This window comes from Streptopelia decaocto (genome assembly GCF_964273445.1).
Source record: "Streptopelia decaocto genome assembly, chromosome: 9".
In the NCBI taxonomy this organism is placed as follows: domain Eukaryota; kingdom Metazoa; phylum Chordata; class Aves; order Columbiformes; family Columbidae; genus Streptopelia; species Streptopelia decaocto.
In genome coordinates, this window is record NC_138664.1 from 14,825,588 (window position 1) to 14,851,679 (window position 26,092).

At 39.9% G+C, this 26,092-nt stretch overlaps 1 protein-coding gene across 2 annotated transcripts in view; it reads right to left on the minus strand.

Annotated features, from left to right (window-relative positions):
• MYO1E (myosin IE) overlaps positions 1–25,832 on the minus strand; it is an 85,889-nt gene extending 60,057 nt beyond the window's left edge. For both annotated transcript variants that reach the window (XR_014184861.1, XM_082061059.1), the window contains exon 1: positions 25,709–25,832. Coding sequence is in view for 1 of the 2 variants with exons in the window: in XM_082061059.1 (XP_081917185.1) it covers positions 25,709–25,711 (3 nt within the window). In the remaining variant the exon portion in view is untranslated. The remainder of the gene's footprint in view (positions 1–25,708) is intronic.
• Positions 25,833–26,092: the final 260 nt, after the last annotated feature.

A 26,092-nucleotide genomic window follows, 5' to 3' on the forward strand; every position in this document is an offset into this window, starting at 1 on the left:
CAGTCAGGGAAGATACCAGGATTCTTGTAAGATAAATAACAGAACATGACCAAAATAAAAGTTACTGCAGTGTTTCACTGTGAGGATCAGGTATTGCATTGGTATTAATTTTCACTAGTATTTTTGAAAAAGGTACAGCTACTTGACAGAACACAATAAGGATGGGAATGAGCTTAAGAGCAGATCATGCTAACGCGCACACGTTTCTGACACAACTTACAGAGAAAGTGGGCTGATACCAGAATGTAGTTAATGAACTGTAAATTCGTATTAACATACCCCACAGCTTTTTGGGCAGCTGTGGCCTAATGTTCCAAGAAACAATCTTCTCAAGGAAATGCAATGCTGCTATCTACTTAATGTGCTTGACTTGCTCTTAGACACGAATGGCCTTCCTCAACTTACTGAGCAGTCTCCAGAACTGTTCTAAGTTTGACATCTTTCTTCTCACACGAGTAGCAACATTTTTGGTGACTGTGGTGGATTAAGGATAAAGCTTGCAATAGCAACGTTTAGTTGATGAGTGTATCTATATAAAAACACACACGTACACAGACCCCATTCCAATTATTTAACTGAGCAGCATCCCTGCACACTAGCTCTTGATCTGTAAATTGTATATACAGTTTGCATCTTTATATGCATATTGTGCAAGTTAAGGAAAAGCAAGACAACAATTACAACAAACAAGTTTCACCCTGGCTATATCAGTGCTTAATGTATAATAAAGCTTTTATATCTGTCACTCTTCTCCACTAAAAACAAGTTTCAAAGAGGTTTGTACAATCATACATCTTACATGTAATACTACAAAATACCATATATTTTAACCCAAACTTACTATCACAGTTTAGCTATAGAGTATTAAAATTCTTTTTGGCATTTGTTCTCTACAATACAGGTGCATGTATGGGAACTTTTTCGTCCCTCTTTCATTGTCATTACAAAAAAAAGGCTGAGTGATGGTTCCCCCTCCTGACACCTCCCTGGAAAAGAGATGCTCTGAGATTATTTGCATACCACCTTCCCCAAAATACAACAGAGCAACTAGATCAGAGGCCAAATATCACTGGGTTTTCCACAGCTGCAATGCCCCCAAAGTCTCCTCCACCTCTTTGTGAACAAGAACATTATATTTTTTTTCTGGCTGTTGTTTGTTTGTTTGGGGTTTGATTGGTTTGGGTTTTTTTCAAACAACTGGAAAAAATTTGTCTATGATGAATTTATTCTGAGTATTCCTCTGTGTATTGCGTTTACAAAAAAAAAAAAAAATTGTTACTGTCTTTAATTATGTAATTTGAAAACTCTTATCAGGAAATTCAGACAAAACATCGCTGCCTCTCCTACAGCATCAGACTGAAAATATTTTTCCTTGATCAGCCTGAAACCAAATAAGAAACTGAAGTCAACTGTGAGCTTACTATCTGGTTTCCAGAGAGCAATCTCAGAACGGGCCGACTCAAGCTCAGACACACGGAGCAGTGTCTCCACAGGCACTGCCACAACACAGCGTTTTGATGCTACGCTGGTGCCAGCTGAAGAGAAAATCAATACATTTTGCAAGTATTAAAGATGTAGAAACCATTTAAGTATTTGTAGAATTTCAGGGAATAAAACTGCTCCTGTGAAATACCATTTGGTTACAACAGTTACAACAAATCCGCTGTCTGTATCTACCGAATCAATTTCCAATTATGTCACTGGCACTTTCAAGTGACTGAAAATATCTCATTCCCAACAACAAATGTCTACCTAATCAGTTCAATATTTTAATTATTAGCAGGAAGATACTATAAAATACTTATAGCTCGTATTTTTAGTTACATTCCAGTAAAGCGTGACTTGTCTTTGAAAAACATGCTCAGTACTGCCAGTAATCACAAAGCATGATGAAAAGAGATGCCAAACTATTAGAGTTTTGAATCTTTCCTTGAATTTAGTATAAAACTTTGTTAACCCTAACATTATTCTTGTCATAAAATATTTACTTTTCAGCAAATAATTTTATTGAAATTGCATTACCAAAGGAAAATTTTACATAATAAAATGAAAGTAAGCATCTTATATAGTGTATTGTACTGATTAAGAACTTACTGCCAGTAATGCTTTTGCTTTGATTTTTTATTACGATCATGATATACCTGTACGTGTTTTAGCACACTAGATCTGTTAAACTTGAGTCATAACCTATCTTCCCACACTGTTACAGCTTTTGGGTTATTTTTTTTTTTCTATTCTGTTTCAGTAAACGCACAAGATAGTTCTATTTTTTCATTAAAAATACTACATCAGTTTAAAAGCTTCATGAAATCAGAATAATCGAAATCTAGTAATTTATGTTCAGTCTGTAGTCCGCTAATTTTCAAAGATAAAGTAACTTTCTGTTACCCGGTTAATTGATAGCGAAGCGGTTCATGCCAAACTCCGAGGGCCGGGCATCAGGCAGCGCAGCCCTGCCCGCTCACCATGGCTTTTTTTTCCTTTTTACGCATTCTAAAATTTTACCTCAATATGGCTTTTTTAAAGTCCCTGGGTATTGAACTCTGACCTACAGAAACACAACTTTTTACTGCCTGAACAGTCCAGTAAAAAAAGCTTTTTAAACTCCAGTTTAAACACAGCATACCAGCTCTCGTACACAGATGGCAGATTTTTTTTTTTTTATTACTATATTACTTTAGGAAGAGCAAAACTATCTCAAATAAGTAAAGAAACTGAAACAATCTCAATAAATGGATTATTTTAGTTGGCTTATACATTTAATTAAAAAATAAAGACATCTATGCCCCAACATGCCTACTTCATTAACTTAACAATACACTACCTAGGGAGACACTATCACCTACCTGTCACCCTAAACCTCCTGTTTTTTCTTTTATATGCTTAGCACATATCCATAAGAACTCCAGATACAAAGCAATTTAATTCCTATGTGATGCACTAACACACTCCGCAACAAAAGATGTTATGAAACGATATTATTTTCTCCTCAATAAACTGTTGAACATCTACAGTTTTCCTGGGTGTATTTGTCCTCATCAATCGCTAATGGATCGTGAGTAAGAATACAGCAGATTGGCAGATTATAGAAAGTGGCATGAACCTTTTCTTATTACTGTTGTTTTTAACCAAGAATACCAAACTACGTGCTTTCATGCCAACTGCTTCATCTAGTTGAGTAAAAGTATGTAGCGATTCCACAAAAATTCAAAGATTGATTTATAAAATAAGCACATTAGCTAAATCATCCCCCTGAATAACATGTAAATTTAAAATAATTTTGAAAAACTAAGTTGAGACTGTTGGTTTGCTTGTGGTTCTTTACATGTACTCTGTTTTGTTTTCCTTTTAGGTATAAATACAGCCATTTTCTGAACTGATATTCAAACAAGAGGGAATACAATCAGTTTTTGCTTTTTAACTGAAGTTTGTCATGTAGTCACATGCCTGTGGCAGGTCAGAGTGAAGAAAAAAACCACACTCTATTGTAATAGGCATGATAAACCAGCAAAAGCTGCAACACAGCAGATAACTGTGGCCAGACTGATTTTTCAACAGTATGTACCAAAAAGCACCTTTGTGCTGACACCACAAAACTTTATTAGTGCAATGCACTGCTCAGAGTTACAACATTGAACTGCTCAAATGCCAAAAACAAGACACACAATCAACTGCTCATTTAATGCAGGCACTGGAATGGTCATCACTTTCAAATTTGAGATATCTGCTGGGATCTTCCCAAATGTTAGAACAGAGACCTGCCCTCCTGTGTGCACCATGTTGTTTTGACTGGGATGATAAGAGATAATCACTGCTCTGTTGGACCAGGGTGGTGCCCCATGATTACTCTTGATTTGCCAAAGTCCTGCTTGCAGAATCTCAAGGTATACTGTGTAGTTTATCTAGGATTTTCCTTATGAGGTGGCTTCAACAATGTCTACTTTCATGTTGGATTAAAGAGTTACATAATCTGTCCTTGGACTTTGCTCAGGTGTAGAGCTCAGGTGTCTGGATTTCTAGACAGGTCACTGTTGTGGGAGAACTGTGTGAACAAGGAGTCCTGCAGCAGGGGACAGCTCTGGCACTGGGAGGTGGGACATGCAGTGAAGAGCTGAAGAGATGTCATTGTGGTTCAGGGAGAAGCAGGAGCACTCCCCCACATCAATATCCCCAGTTCACACATGAGCTGTCAACTCCTCTCACTGGTGACAGCGGATGGAGAAGCTTCTTCGGGGGGACAGAAGGAGTTCCACAGTGGGGGAGGTTCTAATGTAAAAATTGCTTTCTATGTTTATTTTAATTTCAGAGAGCACCGAGTAAACAGAGTAAAAGCTTCAGGACTCCAGCAGTTCCTGTTTACCTGGGCAGTGCTGACTCACAGCAGCAGGGGAACGCTCCACCAGGGAGTGGTGTTACCATCCACAGCAGAGCCCACACCTGGCTGGCAAAATGCATGTGGCTCAACCCACACATTCCTTTTTATTAGCTGTCATGTCTTGTTATTCATGCAAGAAATCAGATTTTACTTCAGACATTGTGGGAGACAGACTATTTGATACATTGATTAAATCTTTAACTCTTAAAAAAAATCCAACTTTAATATTAGTGCATGCAGATACAACTGCTTCCTTGTGTAATTATTACATAAATACAAACAATTCCTTTGAGCATTCCACCTCAGATATTAGTTACACATCTTTCCAAGGGATCAAATCTTCATGTTGACATCAACTCCCCAAAAGCTGCTATTATTCAAAAAGCAACAGGAAGCAAAGTCTTGAGAAAAGCAGTATACATTAGACCCAACAAACCTCATGCACTGTGTAGGAGACTCAAACAGATACCCCTTCACTTGCTCAGCTGCACATTCACCTCTGGCCTGGTCTGCAAAGCGCTTACTATCCACTTCCAGCATAACGGTTGAGGATGGTTGCACAACTGATGTGCAGCTGAGGAGCACAGGGTTTCCAGAGCTGCCAGCAGCCCCCTCAGAAAGCACACTCCCCACCAGTATGACAGTCTCATTCCTCCCTCATCCTACAGCAAGGATCTAAAGGCCCAATACACCACTCCAGGTTTTCAGTGATGCATACAAGCACTAAACCTAAATATCTGGTGGCAAAGAGATCTTTCCGCTGCAAAGCACATGGTGACAGCAGGAAAAGTCTAAACTACTCAAAGATACAGAAGTGGGAGCTCAGTGAATGGCTAATGAAAGTGGCTTGGGGACAATTTCATGCACAGGTTCATTCATCCTTTGTCAGGGTTTGATTTTTACTTTAACCAATAATTAGACTATGGGCAAGCGGGTCTCATTGAGTGTCCACAAAAGAAGACATTCTCATAACCAGATTATCACCCACATGCACATTATGAAAAAATTTAATATTTGCCATTGCACCAATTTTCTAACAGTTTTGATTACCCATCTCAGGGCAGCTTTGAGAAGAAACTACATTAAAAATACAGCAGGTAATACTTTGGTTGTATAGAATAACTGGCTTATTTTCATTTAATGTTAGCTTTACTCCATTGGCTTTTATAACAGTATCTTTCTAGTCAATATGAGAATGCTATTCTTTGAACATTTTTCTAAATAACCCAGCCTATTTAAGGTTTCATGAAGCAGTCATATCTTCCTCCTGTCAGACCCCATGCTTCAAATTATTTACTCTAATTTGTATTAAGCTTGTATCCTGGTTCTATAGACTTTCATATTTCCATAATAATTCATAAGGCACCCAACAAAATAATACTACAAATTCATATACCTGATCTCCACTGGCGAAGTAGCTGACTGCATTCTGCAAAGGAAGCTGATGGCCTGAAAAGGTGGTAGCATAGAGATACACTGGGAATACAAAGAGTTCCTTCTGCTCCAGTGGAACACCATGGTTATTAGTTGAATTACATAATGGAAGTCTCTGGCCCAACATTTTTTAATATAACCTTCAAGAGCTGGGAAACTGGGTCTTCATGGGTATTGTGCAGGCTGCAACAATGCACGTGTGCGACTCCTGCATCTGTACTATCTTTGTTTTATTAACTATGGGTGTAAGTTCACTTAACAGGTAAAGTGATAGCTCTTATTAGTCTACAAAAGACAGGTTTTAGCATGGAAACAGCTATTCCCTGCTCCCTGCTTTTAAAAATACATTAGATTGTTTAATGTTAATGTCTAGCATTCAAATGATTTCTGGAGCAAGAAAGATAACTGAAAACCACTTCAGACATCTAGCTATCTTCATAACTATAGGCTTTTACCAGATGTGTGAACAAGCAAGTTCACTTGCAAACTTCATACATTTGCTATAAGAAACTGATAGTATCAGGATATGTATTAGATTAAGCATCACAGACGATACATTGGCATAATTCTGCTTTGCAGAGAGATGCCAAAGAAGCTCTGAATGCACTCCAGTACACTTAAATTGCTGCTGTTTCACAAACCTGTAATTTTATCACTGATTTTGCAGAATTATGCAAAAGACCATATTTAAGTGCCTGTTACAACTTGTAATTCAGTATCAGCATCATAAATAAACATCAGTTTCAAACCATTTCTGTTAAAAGGAAACCAAGTGAAAAGCTAAGGGTCAGCTTTGAAGAAAAACTGCTGTATACCCACTGCAGATAAGTTACCCTGATTTTATTTAAAAGAGTTTCTGCAGTGAAGTGTGATGCTACGTCTGACCCTGGCTTCCTGTCAGAAAATTATTCACATTTTCTGTTGAAGACACCTCATTTACCTAAAAGTCTTTTTCATTTGAACACTCAAGTATGGTGCTAATAGGACACAAAGCATCCAAAAATTGAAGCCCAGCCCAAATAAGCGTTTCTCTCCCCCCCAACCATATTGAAGCAATTCTGTATTCAACATGACTTTATATTCTACATTGGGTTCTCTTCATCACCATCATCTGTATCTCTATCAACCTGTACATCTCATTTATATCTTCAAAGACTTCTGTTAGAGAACTTTAAACATTATGAATCCAACTACTTGTTTATATTCCATAACAGTAAAAGTTTAGCATTTTACCTCAAAAACAGAAAGCTAGCTAGCTTTTACCATCTTATGCAAAATGCTAAACTTCATAATGAAAACTCAGAAGAGGTGAAATTCAAGCTAAATCACAATGGTCTCAAAATTGGGGGCAGGAGGAATTAAGGAAAAAACCCTTAAGTCTCAGGTATTAAACCATGGCTGAAGACTTGGGCTTGCAGGGCATCAACATAAAACCACATTAAACTTAAATGTTTGTGACATACCTTGCCTTCAACCTCTAGGCTCATTCAAACTCCGAGATCCAAGTCAAACCAACATAAACTAAAAAATAATTTTAAATGTAAACTAAAAGCAGCTGAGTGACTTTTAATCTAAGCATAGTATTCTGATTCTGCTAAGACAGCTGTTAGGTGAATATTGTTTCTTTCTCTCCACTCTTCAACAATCTGGACACAAAATGGATGCTCAGATTATCGATATCCTTTAACTTTGAGCTGCTGCAATTCATTACACCATTGAATAACTTAGAGGCAGCTTAACCTTTTTCTACACTCCATACTAAAGCCAAGATTTGCAGTTGTTTAAAAATAAGTAGCTTTCCTCTAAGCTTACATGTCATCTTGCTAAGCAATGTATTCCTTATGACCCCATCACGGTTACAGGAGTGGCTGCCTTTCACTCTAACATGCAGAAAACAAAAACAATTTAAGGTGATGTCCTAAAAACATGACCCAAAGACACAAGCAGTAGCTGTACCCTTATGCTGTATCAGGTCAGCAAGAGTGTGTTCTGCCACACACCCCTCAGCTGTGAGCCATCATCACCAGCGAGGCGCACACAGAAATTCCAGAAATACCCATTAGAGTTCAACTTGACATTACTGCCAATTACTGCATACAGGGCTGTCCTGAACTTTGACAAACCTTCCCAATATATTTATTCTTCCACACTGGTTTCTTCACCTTCCTCACACCTGACCTAGAAACACCATGGCACCTGTAAGTTAGATTGGGAACCATAAGGAAAAAAATAGAAGTATCAGGAACATTCTAAGAGCAATAAAAAATAATTAAAAAACCCCACCACACTGCTTAAGAAAGAAATGTTGACACTTTCCACAGACTTCCCTGGTGCTAACTACGGGTTCAGCATGCTGTATTAATCTTTGCATAATCCTAAACCTGCAGGTCCATTTTCAGGGCTTTCACCACAGTTGCTGGAAAAGGCATACTGTCTAAGATCAGCCTCTAATTCTACTACTACACATGTACCTTATTTTGTCCTTTTTCCTGTAAGAAATACTCAGCTGACGGGGTTTCTGAAGCAGATGCCCACAGCTCGGCTGTTCTCAAGAATGGTGCAGATCAGGCAGCTCCGAGCCAGGTGAGAAGCAGGACAGACTTTCAACCTCCTGCCCCTTCAGACAGGCAGGTACGTGCAGCAAAGACACCACAACTACTGCATATTTTGTGTTTTCCCTAAATTTCATGTCAATGTGATTATGTGAGATTATATTAGATGACCAAGAATTTAAGTCAATGCCATAAACTTTTGGAGCATTGACCTATGATGTTGGAATGCACATGAGAAGATTCCAAGGCACTGACGCAGTACATGTTTCTATATTTATGAGACTATTTTCATTAAAATCTATTTTCTTCCTTTGAAAAAAGATTTAGATATGAACTTAAAGGCAAATTCTTCTGAGAAATTCCAGGTGAGTTTTTTTTCTATTTAATCTTAGACAATTCCTTGTGCCCTATGGCAGCTACTGCATCTGATAATTATTCAGAGAGCACTAAGCCATTCCTTGATACTACCACAAACCATCACTCTAGCATGGTCAGAAGAAGTCAGTGCTCAGAAAGTTTAAGGACAAACATCATTTTAACATCTATGAATAAACACTCCAGCACAGCTCATTTTCTAGTAAGCTGCTTGTCCTTGGGCATAGCATCCATATAAACCTGAAAATAAAGAAAAGTGCCCTTACTGGAAACAGTGGCACTGAAAAGTGCCAAACTGGAAACAAATTTAAAGTCTGTTGGAATGTTTTTCGGGGGGGGGCAGAATCAAATGGGAAAGATTTGGGCAGCCCTCAGAATTCAATGAGGAGGCTTGGCATAGCACCAGTCTTTATGTAAATTTTGCTAAGATTTTGGCAAGATAGTTGTGTCTAAATGTTGCTATTAACCAGAGGATAACTGTAAATAAAGGAATGCGGCAAGCCTTCTTTTCATCACTTGCTTAAGGTTCTTTGGTACCATAAACAATGCGTAAACAAAGTTTAGCATTAATTATTCAACACCTAAAATACTGAAACTCATTGAGGTTTTCAAAAAACAAACTACTTCTAATTATGAACATGTAAATAAAGAACAAAGAACCATGAAACATCCAAGTGTTTGTAATAAGTTGCCAACATATTCTTCCAGTTTTATTTATGCCTAGTTAGGTTTTGTTGAAAAGAAAACCATTCCCTTCTTGCTTCTGCAAGAAGTATCTAGGCCAATTAATAATGTTTGTCCCTGCAGGACTGTAAGGAAAGACAATTCTGAGGTAGCCTATCCATTTTTATAGATAGTGTCCTCTTTAAAAATAATAATAAAAACCCCTCACCACACACAAAAAAAAAACCACACACACAAACACCACAACAACATAACCTACGGATCTTAAGTTTTCCTCCTTGTCTGTACATTTCTGGTTTTGGAAGATGAGCTGAAAACTTAAGTTACAGATTCCATCTAATATGTCACACAGAAATGAAGGACATTTGTTTTGTTGCTTATGGAATTGGAGCTTCAAATATCCTCAGAGGTAACCTTTCAAAGATACACACAAGAGAACATCAACAAACCTAAGTTCAATAAGACCAAATACAACAAGACCAGAGTAACTTATACACAGATTTTTTTAACAAGCAAGGTGTACAGCCTGCCAGCAACTAAACAAATCAGCAAGTTTGTGCTATTTTGCTATTGATAATACAGTTTTTAGTATTTCATTGTTAATACAGCCCATTAACAAAAGCTATTAGAATCATGTATAGTAATTAAGGAAAGCCTCAGGGTTTTTCTTTAGGTTTTTCAAAACAAAAAAAACACATTAGTACAAACTGTTCTTTAGTAAAATTTGCGAGTTTTTAATAAGAAAAACAAAATGCCTCCACTGTAGGTTGTATTGCATTCAAATGCAGAATACATGCATCTAAAAGCCTTTGTGCACTAGAATGCCTTATCTAGTTAAGTTTTTAAATATGCAGATGAATAACCCACTTTATAGTTTCCTATTAAGTTTTATATGCAGTACCATAAAATCTCATTCTATCACTTCAGATGTCTATTGATTTACCTTCAATTTAATTTCTTGAAAAACTGTTAGGTTTTAACACATATTATCTCACATTCCTGCAGTGTGTGGAAGTCGCTGCAGCCCTAGAGTGGGGTCAGGCAAGAGGGCCCAGTTCACAGCCACGGCACATCCCGCTTCTAATGCTGCTGGGGACAGCGCTGGTGTTGGCGAGGGGGCACTCACCCCCTCCATGGTCACCCGAGGGCAGCGTGCTGTCCTGTGATATGGCAGATGATGGAAAAGGGAATAAAGGCAAGGAATGCTTTAAGCATTTTAGCAAAGAGGTGGGATCATTGGATGGTGATTTAGTGATGTAGATTTGGAATTCACACTCCCACTCTCAAAACCCCCACTGATGTCATTATGTGCCTTGGTTTATTTGAAGTACAGCAACTGAGAGAAGCTTGTTTTCTAGAAGGTTCCTTTAAGATGTACAGTTCTATGTATCATCTAGTGAAGCAATAGTGGAAAAATACATCACACATCAGGCATGTGATCTTTACCCATCCCAGCCCTTTGCCTGTGCCTTTTTCTTTCCTCCGCAAAATGTTAATCCCAGAAAGCATATGAAAAACTATGTTGTGCAACTAAGCATGCCTCATCCAATGAATGAAAGCACCTATTAAAATCTGTAGCTTAAGTAATTAGGCTATCAGATATGCAGATGTGCTTCTGCACACTCCTCGTGCAAAGTCTGACTGACAGAATCATTTTGTTTCCACCAAAACACAGTAAAGAAAGAACAGGAGGCAGCCTGCAGCTATCCTGCTTTGCAGTTTGCTCCTGTCAAATCTCAGTGTTTAGCAATGGTTGATTTACATAGTGTTTGCATAGGACAGCATCAGTTAAAGCCCAAATTTGTAAATAGAGCAAGACTAGTAATTTAGTCACAAGTCAATAACAGCCCAATGGTTCAGCAGAAGGGCTATCAAAAGGGACAAAACCTTTCAAATAGTGTCAAAGAGGTTTCAGTTATTTGTAGTGATTAAAAGTGCCATGGAACATTTTGCAATAGTTTTTTTTACTCTGGACTCCACTTCTAAAGTAGTTGTATCGCTTTTAGGTAGTGTTAACAGCAGCTGCAAAAAATACTCTGCATTTTAAATCATATGATAATAGCTAAGCATGACAAAAGGGCTTTCCTGTATCTTTTACACACACACACGGTCTGTGGTATACAGGCAATATCTAACACCAACTATACCATAGATTCTTTTTAAAAATTTACCCTCTGTGTTCTGCTAATTTAGTGGTAATGCATAAACTGAGTAGTGTATATATTTCATTGCACTCCTAAAAATTCATCAACACCCTGTAGCAATAACTGTAAGAAGTACTACAAAGATAACAAATAATTTTTAATCTACTGTTAGTCACATGTTTCATATTATTCTAGTAATAACATGACTTATTTATATAACCAGGTTCATGAATGGAGATAACATTTGTACATACATTTTCATCTCCATCACCTTATTGCAAAGTCCAAAATAGAACTTCCTTGCCTTTATGCAATGTACTTCATTGCAAGTTTCCATTTAGTATGTGCTAACATAGCTGAACTTTAAAAGGGACCAAAGAAATGTTTCAATGTTTACACACACCATTTAAGAACCATTGTCTGGGCAAGGCTAAATCATTTAGAACTACTAGTAAACGCAAAATTGCACATCACATTACATTACATAGTATTACGGATAACATTTAAGTGAAAAAACTCAATCACACTGTAACAAAGTGAGCATGCCCTTTGGGATTTGCAGCTGCAAACAGAGGACCTCGGTGAAGGCTTGCTGAAAGTAGAGACGTAGAAGGGAAAGCTTGTGGAAGACAACTGCAGAAGCTAAGAGGTAAGACCACAGTGTCAGGCAGAGCATTTCAAAGTCACATGGCTGATCAGTGCGGATGAAGACAAGCAGAGGCTTCCTATACATAAGGTTTCACACACTGAACCAGTTCCATCAGCAATATTGAAGGCTTATGAACAAATGAAAAGAGAAATAAGGTACAACTGAAGGAGCAGAACTTCACATCAAAATTAGAAGCAGCTTTCCTGGATCAGGCAGCTCCCACCAACTTGCCAAGTCACACTTCCATTATGGAGGACACAACGTAGTTTGGACATACATTGTCTGTCAAAACCAGCATAGGATTCCAGCCCTCACACACTACAGATTATTTAGGCTCCTAGGAGAACTCCACAACAGAGTGACCATGGCAGCTGCTAAGAACATGCCCCTTAGACATATTCCTCAGTACTTCCTTATTAAAATAGCAGCAGAACAAAACAACATCCACAGAGAGATTACTGAGGCTCTGCACAGCTTTGGTACTTCAGCAAGGTTGTCACACACTGTCACACTAGAGACTGGAAGAGAGCAACAGGAATAAGGGGGAGAATATTATGTTTTATTACAGCTACAGTTGCAAATGGATAGGACAACAGAAAGTACTCTCCCACCTGCCAGTTCTATTACTTACATGTCCTGACTTGCCCTGACAAAAAAAAAAAAAAATTAAAAACTGAGTAGTTTCAGTTCTTAAGTATATTCCCAAGTCTTCAAAAATACCAATAATGAAAAAAAAGTTACTAGGCATCTCATTGAGACATCATGCCAAAAAAAGTGGGTTCATTTAAATGAGGTAGACTTCTACCCACCTCAGGAGTTTCAATTGGTCAAAAGTAATTGCAAAACAAGCCCTAAAAGGACACATTTAGCTACAGAATGCAAAAAACATTCTTCATTGTTCACTGTATCCTGTTACCAGCTTGAACATAATTTTAGCTACTGAATGGGTGCTTTTTTGTTTTGGCAATCAAATGCTATTAACTTCCCCTTTTTCTTTTCCTGTTTGTACACCTGCACTCTCAATGAGCAAACAGCAGCAGGATTAGTATTTTAGAGTTAGCCTACCACTCCACATCTGTAAAGAGCAGAGTGACTAATTACTTTCAAACTCTGGGCAGGGGAAGGGAATAACCTTGACTTTAACTTTCAGATCTTAACTGTAGTCTCCAGGTAAAATAACTCTGAAATAAAAATGGATATTCTTTCAAAATACTGTCTGCTTCAGATGTAGAATTCACAACCGTAGCTACCTCAACAGGTAGTTAACAGTCCAATTACTGACTCTCCAGCTACAAATTTTGAAGTGCAGACTAGGAAGAACGCCACAAGTGCAGTGTAGAAAAATAGAAAGTTACCACTGATATTTTTTTTATTGAAGTCCCTTTTCCCCCAAAGTAAGTTATGAGCTATTTAACTGTTCTTGAGTATCAGAGATCCAGTACAAACCACAATGGGCAGTTTACAATCAAACTTGCTTTGTCCCTTGCAGTCCCAGGCTGGATCTAGCCACACTCAGCACAAAGACAATCCCACCAAACAGTAGCAGGATAAGCCTGCTAACTGCTTTTTCAAGTTTAAACGTATTCTGGTCTGAGAACAGACCCATGTACTGGACAAGTCAGGTGAAAAAGTTACCTAATGGCCTCAGGTGCAGAAATGCCTCAGCCTCTATCATTAAGAAATTATCTGAACAAAAGAAAACCTGATTTCAGTAGGTGAACACTCTCGAGGTGTGTCAGACTAAATAGCTATTCATGACTAATTCATTAATTGTGGTAACAACATGCTTCTCTATTACATTCAAACTACTACCTTCAGTACAGGTTCATCAGAACATCCTTCGCAACAGCAGAAGTCTATGACGTATCTGCCTATAAACTAAGGGTACAGGCTGTACTGTCAGTACAGCCAAACATATAACACTTGCTTCAGCACCTGTCATCTTTCACACAGTTAAGACTGTTTTCAGAATAAACAGCTCTTAAATTGCTTTCCACAAAAGCAGCTTTCAGGACTGGAAAAGACGTTAAGTCTATAAACTTACCCTATGTCACTGAAACAGGGACTTAAGAGTTTTGTATTATGTTCTGCTCCTCTGGGTGGTTTTCAGGCATTTCTTTTCCAGCATGGGAAGTTTTTAGTTGCAATACTTAAGAACAAGAAGAGGTCAAGCTCAGGACTCCTAAATTGAAGATCAAAATCTGCTGTCACAGAATTAATTTGTATTTTTACAGGTGAATTGCACAGGAGCAGGTAAGGCAGCAGAAGTAGGGAGTACATTTCTAGTAAACGCAATGCCTTTCTGAACTACACTGTATTTGCCTCTCCCTCAGTATTTATTAGTGACTGTTTAAGAAATCAGGTTTAGGCTTCCTCAGTATTTATTAGTGACTGTTTAAGAAATCAGATTTAGGGCTTGGGGTTCCCCTCCCACCCCCAAATCTGCACTGGGAATACAGAATACAACATGAGCCCATTCATGTACAGGTCTCGAGAAAGAGAAAACAATGAGCAAGCAAGGAGGTACAGCTGACACTGGTGTTCTAGTTGTTCTGCCCTCTTCCACTATCAGCAATTAAGGGATCAGTGTTCTTTTCACTAGAAGTACTTTGTAGTCTCCAGTAATTCCAATTCTTTACACACCACTACTAATGTATAGACCAATGGAAGCTCTCTGTAGAAAAAGGAGTTGTAGCATTTAAAGACAAACCTCTAGTATTGTGAAGCTGCAAGCCCACTTATTTTAATCCATTCCATTAGTGCCACCTAACTGCTTAACATCACTATAACTCCATGTAGAAAACTGCACTGGACACAGCTACAAAGAAAATAGACCCCATCAAGATTAACCCATGGTTTGAAGAAGGTTAAATTGCCCAGAAACTCTGTATCACCCCTCGCTTTTAGTGAAGAAGGATGTTCTTTTTGCCTAGAACAATACCAAATATGGGAATAAGTAGCCACTGTTGTTCTGCTTCCTCTCAAGTCTTCCTAGAATGAAACTATGCCAGGGTGAAACTACTCACACACTTTGTTAAACATATTCCCAAGACTGATGCCAAGGGCAGTGGAGACTGGAGTAAGTTCTGCAGAGAGTACATACCCTGTGTGTTTGAAGGCAGCTTTAAGCTAGAACAGATTAGTCGCCATTATTGTATGTACTTTTTTAAACCACAACAGAACCCATTTCAACTGTATCAAATCAAGTTTTGTCAACCACATAGCATTGTAAATGCAGATTAAGTTGTTATTTAAAGCAAGTATCAAACTGGTCAAGTTCTTATTTTCTCCAGTACATTGGATCTAGTCCTTTATTGCCATGCGGATATACATTATTACATAGTGCTGTAAGGCAAGACTGACAGTTACAGACAAATAACTAAGCTGCTTCACAAGCCAGACTCAGTTACTAGCAACAGGTACTCAACATATCTCAAGTTCCACATATTGTATATTCAGGCACTGTCGAGTCCTCTTTCACTTGGTTAGATACACTTCTAATCTGCCTTGCTCTGCTGAAGACCTACCCCTATCCTCTCATCTGAAAACGATCATGCCTTGAACTCTGTGGTTGCAACCCAATGCTGAGACAAAAAAAAAAAAAGGGACACAGCAAAATAGCAAAAGCAGTGGCTTGCCTACAATGAAGTCATTCTCCCTTCCCCCACAGAACCCTGCTTTAAATGGAACTCAAGTTGCTCATTAAAGGCCAAATCTCAAATCAGACCTCCACAGACAAAAGCAGTGTCAAAACAGGATCTCCATTTGTTACAAAAAACACTCAAGTTCATTTTTTCCCATGTCAAGCCTAATTAATCTTAAAAAAAATAAAATAGCATAGTTTGTAGAAGTTAGCACAACACCAACTTTAAGAGCAAAGTCTATTTGCTGATAGCCTATCCCTACAACCTTGGTTCACCAACAGAATGGGACTTGGGTCCTTAGAGGATTCTGAAATGTTGTTCTTGCAGAGACTTTGCCTTCAACTGTTGGGAAGCAGAATGTGACACTGACCATGGAAAACTAACACCAAGGGGCCCACTGGGTCACATCAATTCACTGGAAGAAAAGTGTTCTTCCCCATACAAGCCCTGTGTGCTTATGCCACCCCTTGATAGAGCAGCTAGAAAAATGTGTGCTTCAAACAACTGTAATGAGGAACTCTTGGCTACCCGAGGAAGAAGCAGAAGAGATGCTTTGCAAAGCCCATGGCCACTGCAGAGCAAGTAAACAGCTAACGCTTTGGGCACAGACCAAGGGAGATTTACGCAGTTTTAGCTCTTTTGCCACAGATACCTCCGGAGGTTTAAGCTGCAGCAGTAGGTCTATAGTGCCCCTGACACAAGGGCTAATCCATTCCAAAGAGTCACCTTTTTCCAGTCTATTCAAGTCCTACAGGTTACACAAAGAACAGCCAGGATACCCTCCAAAACAGAAAACATCTGAATTGCCCTACCCTGAGAAGTTATTTTGATTTTTCCACCACAAAGACCATGTTTTTGTAGGAATCTTTGGTTTGCTGAATCTAGCAATTATTGACCAATATAGTAGCTCCCAGTGTATATTTAAAGTTGAGGGGAAGCACTGAAAAAGGCTTTGGAGACTACCAACACTACAGCATCAAGTCCTGGAAACATGACTGTGCAGAAGCATGGGTCTTAAGTAGAGAAGAAGAAAATCTAACTAAAGTAAATCTGTTCTCAGTGGACTGCTGTATTTTAATTGATAAAGTCAAATATTTGTTTTTGTGGATTAAAGCACTTCAAAATTCAGGAACTAATCAAGTTTACACAAGAACAGCGTCAGCAGGATATTATATGGTATTCAAGCTATATGTAATAAAAATCATGCTTTATAATACATCAGTTTCCACACTACCCACATTTTTAATTCAAATTATGGTAGGGAATATATGAGAACTTTCCTGACATAAGTACTTTATCAGTCTAACTTGCTTCCATAAAAACTGTACTATCAAGAATCAACAAGAATTCTAGAACTAAATATGATAAAATAGTCTAATACAATTATGGATTCCTGTGATTAATTAGCTTGTTTCCTAGATTATTACATCCTTTCACTAAGTCCTTCTAAAACATGATATATATTTAGATAACAATTTGTAAGTGCCAATATCAAGACAGATAATTACACAAAATCCATGTTTCATTGCCCTTACCATAAGATACTGCAGAATTATTTAGTAATTCAGACTCTGTAGCCAGCCAGTACCACTGTGCTCACAAAGCAACTAGCTGGTTTTGTAACTTTGTATCCTTTCTGGAATTAATCTCACCAAGTTTAAAATCCCCCATTGAATTTAATTATACCTGTACTGTATGTTCAATTCCTGTTATAAATACTTTTGTGTATTTCCCTTTCTTCAGGTATGTACTGAAAACAGTTGCGGACCCAGTACAGGAAAACAAATTCTTTCATGACTGATAAACACACAAATCAAATTCTTCTCAAATACTAAAAGAAAAAAAAAAAACCTCAAACTTAAAAATATGCATTTGCTTTTGAATACCATGAAAAGGCCTTTAAGATTAGGTTTAACAAAAGTGCTCCTTCAGTATGCCTAAGGAACACAGTTCTTTCACTTAGCAAAGTGTTTTCCAGTTCATATACCAACATCTGCAATAAGATCCTCCAAAACCTGAGTGATCAACAGGTGCTCAGTACATGCCAGAAGAACCATAACAGCTCAAAGCCCAACAGTTAACAGAATGCTAATTATGTACATATACATGCTGATGACAACCAGATAACCTTTTGTCCTCAGAATCTTACTACTGAAGAGCTATCAAAGTGTACAGGGGCCACAATGCAAAGGATTTAAAGAAATGTGTTGGTAGCATTTGTTAAAAGCAATTCAAATACACTTTTTAGCAGTGTACTTCTTTACAAAGTTGGGAATAACATAGGGTTAAGAGTTACTGCAAAAGCAAATTTGGAAGCACTTAGGCATTTATGCAGACTTGTATCCTTCAAGGCAGTAAAAAGAAAAAAGAACATACACAAGATGAGACAAATTCTTGACTACTGCTTGGCACTGCGAATGTATTACTGACAAGCGGTCCCAGCTTCCATTTTTCCATATTTCTGCTATTAGCAATATACAACTCAAAGCACAGGAAAAGACATAAATCACTGCAGAAGATAACAGCATGCACTGGTAAACTGCCTAGAATTTAAAGCCTCACAAGTGCTGTGGAATGTCAGATTGGAAACAGAAGACTGTCCTAGGTGCAGGATAAAACATCTGGCAGCATATTATTTCATAAGACAAGCATGAAAGATCGAAATCCTGAGTGTTAAGAACATTTGACATGTTTTAGAAAGGATATCAGGCTGCACTGCTCAGACTCAAATACGACTTCAACACTTAAATTAGACAAGGCTGACCAAGAACTGATTGCAGACTCAGGCTCAGCTGATGAAGGTGATTCAGTGAGTGGTTCTGAGCTGGCAAGGAAAACCCCTCACGCTTCCTGTGCAGGGACAAGTGCAGCCAGTCACTGCAAGACTGCTAGAGCTGTCTGAATGACGCCAACAAAAACCTCACACTTAGACTTCAGACTGCTGAACAAAGCACCAAAATAGCTTCTAGGAGCGCATTCTTTTGCATAAACCATTTATGTTCCTTTTTTTGATGAAGCAAGCTAAAGAAAAATCTATCATCGTCTCACCCCAAGAGCATTAACCCATCACCTTCCCTGACCATCCTGAAGTGGCTTTTGCCAGAAACACTTCTGGCAGCTGAAGAATCACCCAGATGACAGGAGCGAAGAGCACCAGACCTTTTTTATAGTCTTTTTGTGCTTCCATAATGGTGTTGATCAAAAATCATGCTCAACATCTGCTAGCACCTGACTTTAAAGTTCACATTTAGTTGTTGATATTAGTAAGTTAGGTTAGTAGGTAATTATTTGTACTCAAAAGCACCTCTTAAGCATGCTTCCTAATAAGCATCACTTCTGATGATAACTCTGACTCATGATCCAATTACCAATACTGCTTTCCATGACAGATCTCCCATTTGTTTTATTTAAAATGGCATTTTCAGTTTCAATTTAAAAAAAAAAATCAGAAATTTTTTTAGAAATACACTTTATAGTTTATGAACCCAAGTAACCAATAGTTTTAATGCAAATTAAATGCCGCTGTGTCTTTGGAAAAATAATCTTGAGCTCAGATGTACTTGCTGTCGTACATGAAGCCAACAAACTCCAAAGCCATTTAGATATTTGTATGAAGCATATATAATAAAATAGGCAGAAAACACCTGCAAGGTTCAGTATGTGGAAATACTTCAGACCACGAAACCTTTTCCTACAACAGTAATGACTTAGTCAAGCGGAGAAAACAGATCTCATGCACTGCCAGAACATGACAGTGCACCTGGTCTGCCCAAGGGCTATTCTTGCATTTTTAGAGAGGTGAGGGTAGAAGAAGGGGAGGAAATCAGGAGGTGGAGGATAGAAAAGCTGGAAGATAAGGTGAGTCAGGAGATGAGCGATAGCCGTACTTCCTGGGCAGGTCAGTGATTGGCATCTCAGGAACGTGGGGAAGGGATCGGGAAATGGGAAAGACTGGCCTGAGCCCAGGAAGGTCTGACTAACTACAGCTCCTCACACCCAGGCTCCCCCAGGAGTGCAACAGGAGGCTGAGATTGCACAAGAGTCCCAGTGATTGGGTGAGGTGAATGTCTAAACAACTTGCCAGAGACAGCTCTCGATTCTGATCTTAAGCTGGGAAGAAAATTCTTGGTTACTTTCTGCCATATTTCTCTAATATTTGTGAATACTTTCACACCCATATAGTAGGAATAATAAAAGCCAAACAACATACAACATCTAACAGAATCCTTTGGCTACAAGCAGTTTCAAAAATTAGCAGGCATCCCATACACCTGTAATACTTCTCCATACACAAGCAGAAAAAAAAAAAAAAGACTTCCACAGAAGCACTGGAATGCTGGTCATCTGCTAGTGACCTGCAACCACCAGAAAAATCTTCTTGGCAGACAACAAAATAGAGAGGAAATTAATGACATCCAACAGATGAGAAAATGTGTAAGAGAACCTTCCCCCAAAGGTTTCACCTTTTACACTGATGTAAACCGTTGTTGCTCATATTCAAGGTGAGACTTTAGATAGTACGAAGTGGCTTAATTCAAAAAGTTAATAGCGCAAGTTCTTGCCAAAGCCTGGTGATTTCTGCATTTGCAAAGGGAATGAACTATTTTCCAAATCCTTATTTTTGTCAAACAAACATATACACACACACGTCCCAGTTCTGAGAACTGCTGCTTTGATTTTACTCCTCCTGCTCTTGCACTGTTAACTCACAGAACAAAACCTGTTTTAATTAGGTGCAAAATACCTTTCTAACATAGCTCTTAATACTTTCCAGTAGCCACACACCATCTAGATCTAGAATCCAGCTTCCTAAAAAAAGCAGAGCCAAGTATTACATTACAATAGTGTTTTAGGAAACTGAAAAACAGGTCAACTGGTCACTCATAAACCATGTTTTGTGGTAACAACCAGAATAAATGGATAAGCGAAAACCTGACAACTTACAGGCCGAGACAGTAAGCCAGATCCAGGCTAGTCTCTGGCAGAACAACAGCGATCTGTCTCAGATCTCTTAGTATTACCACAGTAAAGTCACTCCCAGGGTTACCCAGGTCCTTGGCAGAGCAATTCCTTAGGTTGAAATCGGGGAAAAATACAAAAACCTTTCTTCTTTGATATCACTTGGATAGAGCAGTGCATGACCATTTAGATCAGTCACTTTCACACTAAATCTGGGAAGAGATTAAGCTGGTATTTATGAAGGAAAAAAATACTTAAAATTATCACAAATGGAGCTGAGAAGACTTCTCTAAAGAGACTTGCAACTTCTTAAGGTTTCAAGCACAAAAACATACTTTCCATGTCAAGATGAAAATATTACTAAGATTTTACTGAGAACTCAGTAAAAGCTTGACTAGATTTCACTGGCTATCACAACAGCTCTAAAAAGCTTGTTTTAACTTCTGCCATTACGCATATGCAACAATGTTTTAAGATGAGGCAGTAAAACTAGGGCAAGTTATCCCTTTAAGTTAAGAAAAAAATTACTGCAAGTAGTTTAGTTAAACTAGTAATAGCACTGTCACCCCATTTCCTTCACAAGCAGATAGTTAAGTATGGAGGGGGAAAAAACAGTTCTGTAGGGCAAAAGAAATTATGAGAAAAATGTTTAAGATGTACACACGTACAATCATGTGTTCAGCTTTCAGCTGCAAAAGCTGCATTTGGGTAATATTCTGCATATGTTAGTGTTTTCTGAAAAAGTGCTCTAACATGCCCAATATATCCATAAACCATTCTAGAGGTCTAAACTATAAAGAAACAGAGAAAAGCACGCACACAATTCAAACATAAACAAAAACACATCAAGTATGAGTCCCTTGCTTTGCTGTTTAACATGCTACTGTGTTTTTTGTATTTTATGTATTGGCCAGACAGAAACGCCATATAGCTAGAAGATTTTTCCATTAATGCACCTCTAGACATAATGCAAAGCACATGCTGTTAACCTCCCTACTATTCCACATTTGGCAGAGAACAAGGTTTAAGCTTATGCTACTGTCTGCAGCACCAGACAGAAAAGCTCCCTTCAGATATAGAAGCACCCATGTCTTCCTTGTGACTTTCTTGCAGAAAAAAAACTTAAGATGGTATAAGGTCCCAGCTCACATCAGCTCTTTTAGGACAAAATCCTAAAGGCTAGCAAGTCCTTCCAGGCTAATTGAGTCATTTTCATTTCTGCAGACTTTCACAGACACTACATGTAATCAAGACACCCCTAGCATCTTGCTGGATTGGGCCATAAGTATCTGACCTTTAGTGATGTCAAGTTATGTTTAACTGCTATAAAAGGGTTCCTTTTTAAGACTCAACCTTCCATCTTTTGTTGACGAGGTGGAAACATGAAGATACCAAATATGCCCAGACAAAACGCACGTACTGACTGCAGTGCTACAAAAAATGCTTAGCATTGAAATACTGGTTAGAGGCAACATATGAACACTTTGTTTTCTTTTCCTTAAGCGAATTAGACAACCCTGGCTTGCTCAACAATTTGTGAGTTACTCCAGGTACTGATGAATCTGCTTTCTGTTGGAACCTTCCCTCTAGAACAGAGATTATGCAAAATCAGGCAAAGTTTATCACTGATGGGTTGTTGGAGTGTTTATTTGGTTTTATGTTTTTGTTTTCTACTTTTTCTAATAAATATGGTGCCAGTTTATACCTCAGAAATAGTATTATGTCTGCTGATTAGTGTTCGAAGTTTTATCCTTTAGAAAGTCAAAGCCAGCTGACAGTACTCAGGGGAACAATCTTTCCCTGAAGACTAAAGAGCTGCTTTAAACAAAAGGCTGAAGATCACATTGTCATGTTACCGTGACAAGATTACTTTTGTAACATGATACAAATTCTCTATCCAACTCCACACAAGATCCTCCAGTGCACCTCCATGAACTACTTAATGACACCACAAAGGTCCAAACTCACATAATAAAAGCAAAAGTTGCATAAAGTTCACCTGATCTTACTTTTCACTTCAAGCAAGTTTCAGCTTAGTTTTGCTGAGAGGTCTCCTGAACATCAGGGACCCAGTCTTGCACTGGAGCGGGACTACTTTACACTTATATAATACACATTTTGAAAGACTTAAAAGTTACAGCTGAACTATTAGAGGCTCTGGTTTACTTTTAATATTAAAAATCTAAATGCAAAGTTAATAAAATGGATGCAATTCAAGAGAAAAATTTCAGATATTGTATTTTTTAGAACTGGCTGCTTTAATGCAGTTTTGCCCCACTGATGCTCATTCCCACCTTGTACTGCAGTGTATAGTCACAAAACAGCCCACCCATTCCATGTCTGCAGTTCTCCTCCTGAAACCACACCGTGAACCGGATATAGATCTTGGTCAGGATTAAAAATAAATTAGCAAAAAAGCACAAATGTATTGCTAAGTTGCGCAGATCTGCACAGCCTTGCCTGCAGACCTAAGCGAGGCAGCATGGCACAGCTCAGAGGCTGGACAAGGCGGCACATCTACACCAGCATCATCTTTATACACTCTGCTGTATCAGACTGCTTCAACAGCATGAAACAACCACAACCGACGGCAGCGTTATCTCAGCACCCTGCACTGTGGACACCATCAGAACAGGAAAAATTCACTGTGAGGCCTACGGAGATGATATGGCAGAAAAGACTCAATTTAGAGAACATAAAGCACACCTATGACATTCTGCTTCTCCATGGAAATCAAAATTGTCTAAACAAAACTAAGGGAAATCACATGAATTTTGCATACAGAGAACAAGTATAAAGTTTCAGGATATTAGTAAGTTGATTCATGTTCATAAGAAGCCATTGCAAGTCCCACCAGGCAACCCTTCTGCCAGTTTTCTAAGTTACAAAATATTAACTTCTAACGATTATCAAACAATTGTTTGTGCATAATTCTTACAAAAAACGCAGTACTTTAAAAACAGTCTTTCCTGGTTTTGTTGTAATCATTACTTTCAGACAATTTTAAGAAATAGAGTTAACACCAGCTTGAAACCTCACAGTGAAAAGATTAATTCAAGACTACTTCAGTAGCAAACTAAATCTGGAGAAATAACTGCCTGAATAGTTCCCTGGAAATTACATCTTGTGGAAGAAACTAGTTCTTTGATAACATAAAATTAATCTTGTATGTTACCAACTAGTTACATATATTTACAATAACTACATTTTGATTAAAATCTTCCATTAAAAGGGAATCAATGGAGTCCACAGCAGATCAACTAACAGACTCACTGATCTCCAAGTATTATAGTTAAGAGGCAGACATCTCAGAAGGCTCTGCACCAAGGACTTCAACCCCATTTCACATGGCAGCAGCACAGGCAATGACACAGTCTCTACCAGGAAGTCTGTAAGTGCCACAGGTGTGTGTGACCCAGCAAGTACTGAGCAAAGGTTATGGTTGGAGAGTTGATCTGAACCACCTGGCAACTCTCGGGGAACAGATGACCTTATCTTATTCAAAGCTCCTTACCAATAACAGGGCTGTATGATCTGGTAGTATCCCTATCCCTGACTGTGACAGAAATTTTAGCTTCCTAATCTCTACAATGCTTCATTTAAAGCACAGGCTTGTACTCAACACAGGTGTTAGCCAGGTACAACTGTACTTGCTGCAGGAAGTTGAAGCCCAGACACTGGTAATAAGATGAGCATCCTTTAAAACATACTGGGAGTGAAGGGCCCAAGCTAACATTCCACCTAAGTCAGCAAAGCTCTCAATACACACGACCTAGGTTGATGAGTATTTAAAACTTAACCTTAGTTAAGCTTCAGCAGGAATAATGCAAAAGTTTTCCAAGTTTCTTAACTCTCAGATCTTTAGCATTCCACTTTAGAACAGCTTTTTAAATAAATTACTTATTTAAAGGTTATGGATTTTAGCCTAGCTTATTACCACATAGGATTTTTCACTACTGACTCTTGGTTCTTGTATAACAGGTAGTCATAACCATTATTTGGATTACTTCAGAATGAAAGCTATTTATTAATCATCAGGAGTCAATTACTAAAGGTAAACCAGGATCAGCTGCTTAACCTCAGTTTTTTCTTCAGCCTAGCCCTGATGTGTTTTACTGGTATCACACCCCTTCATCACACCAGACATTTAACAGACCCAGTATTTGCAGTGCCCAAATTCCCTGGCTTCGGTTGCTCGTTTGCTGCGCACCAGTTTCCGCGCTGCCCGCCGCAGGCGGACCGGAGCCGACCCCGCTGCTGGGACACGGGTGCCCGGGAACAGCAGCTCGGGGGGGCGGTCTCACACAAAACCCCCTTCAGAAGGGCTCTCTGAAGCGGAGACGCGTCACCTGTTGTTCAACAACGCCGTCGCGTTACCTTCCCACGAGATGTTTCCTCCTTGAGGACAACACCGCGCAAAACCTCTTCAGACCCCAAACGGCGAGAGACGACGGGAGATGAAGCTTGCGCTCAGCCGGCCCTGCCCGAGCGCCGCGGGACGGGACGGAGCCCGGCCAGGGCAGGCTGGGGACGGCCGCGGGCTGCTCGGGACGCCACTGACGAGCGAAGCCGCCGTGCCCCGGCGGCAGCACCCGCCCGGGCTCCACGGGGCCAGCTGCCCCTGACCGGCTGCGCCCCGGCAAGCGCCGGGCACGGTCCCGCTCCCCACACGCCGGTTGCACAAGCCCCCCTCGCCGCGGCCCCTCTGCAGCGCGGGGCAGGGAGCGCTGTCCGCAGCCCCTTCCCGGCAAAGCATGAGGAAACGCAGCAGACGGGCACCGAAGCAGCCACGCTCTCCTCGCCGAGAGCCTCCGCCGGGCGGCCCCCACCCACTCCACTGCCTCCCGCTCCGCCCGCGAGAGCCGGCCGAGCCCCGGCAGCCCCGCGCCTACCATCGCGGCTCCTCGGCGCTGCGCTGCCCGCGGCTCTGCCCAGACACGCCGGCGCCCCGGGAGGGACTGAGGGAGGGAGCGAGGGCGCGAGCCCGCCCTCCCCGCGCGCGCAGCTCGCGACCGGGGCGGGGCGGCGCGAGGCAGCCCCGGCGCAGCGGCCCCGAGCGGGCGGGGCGGCCCCGCGAGCGCTGCGGCCGGGCCGGCGGGAACGGCAGGAAGGAACGCGGGGCGGCTGCCCCGTGCCCATAAATGGAGAACTCGCCGCGCCGCAGCCAATCGCCGCGCGCCGCCGGGACGTCATTCCCTGAGGGAATCCCGTGCGCGCGGCCTGCGGGGCCGGTGCTCGCGACATTCGCCGGGGCAGTCGCAGCACCCGCTCTGCCC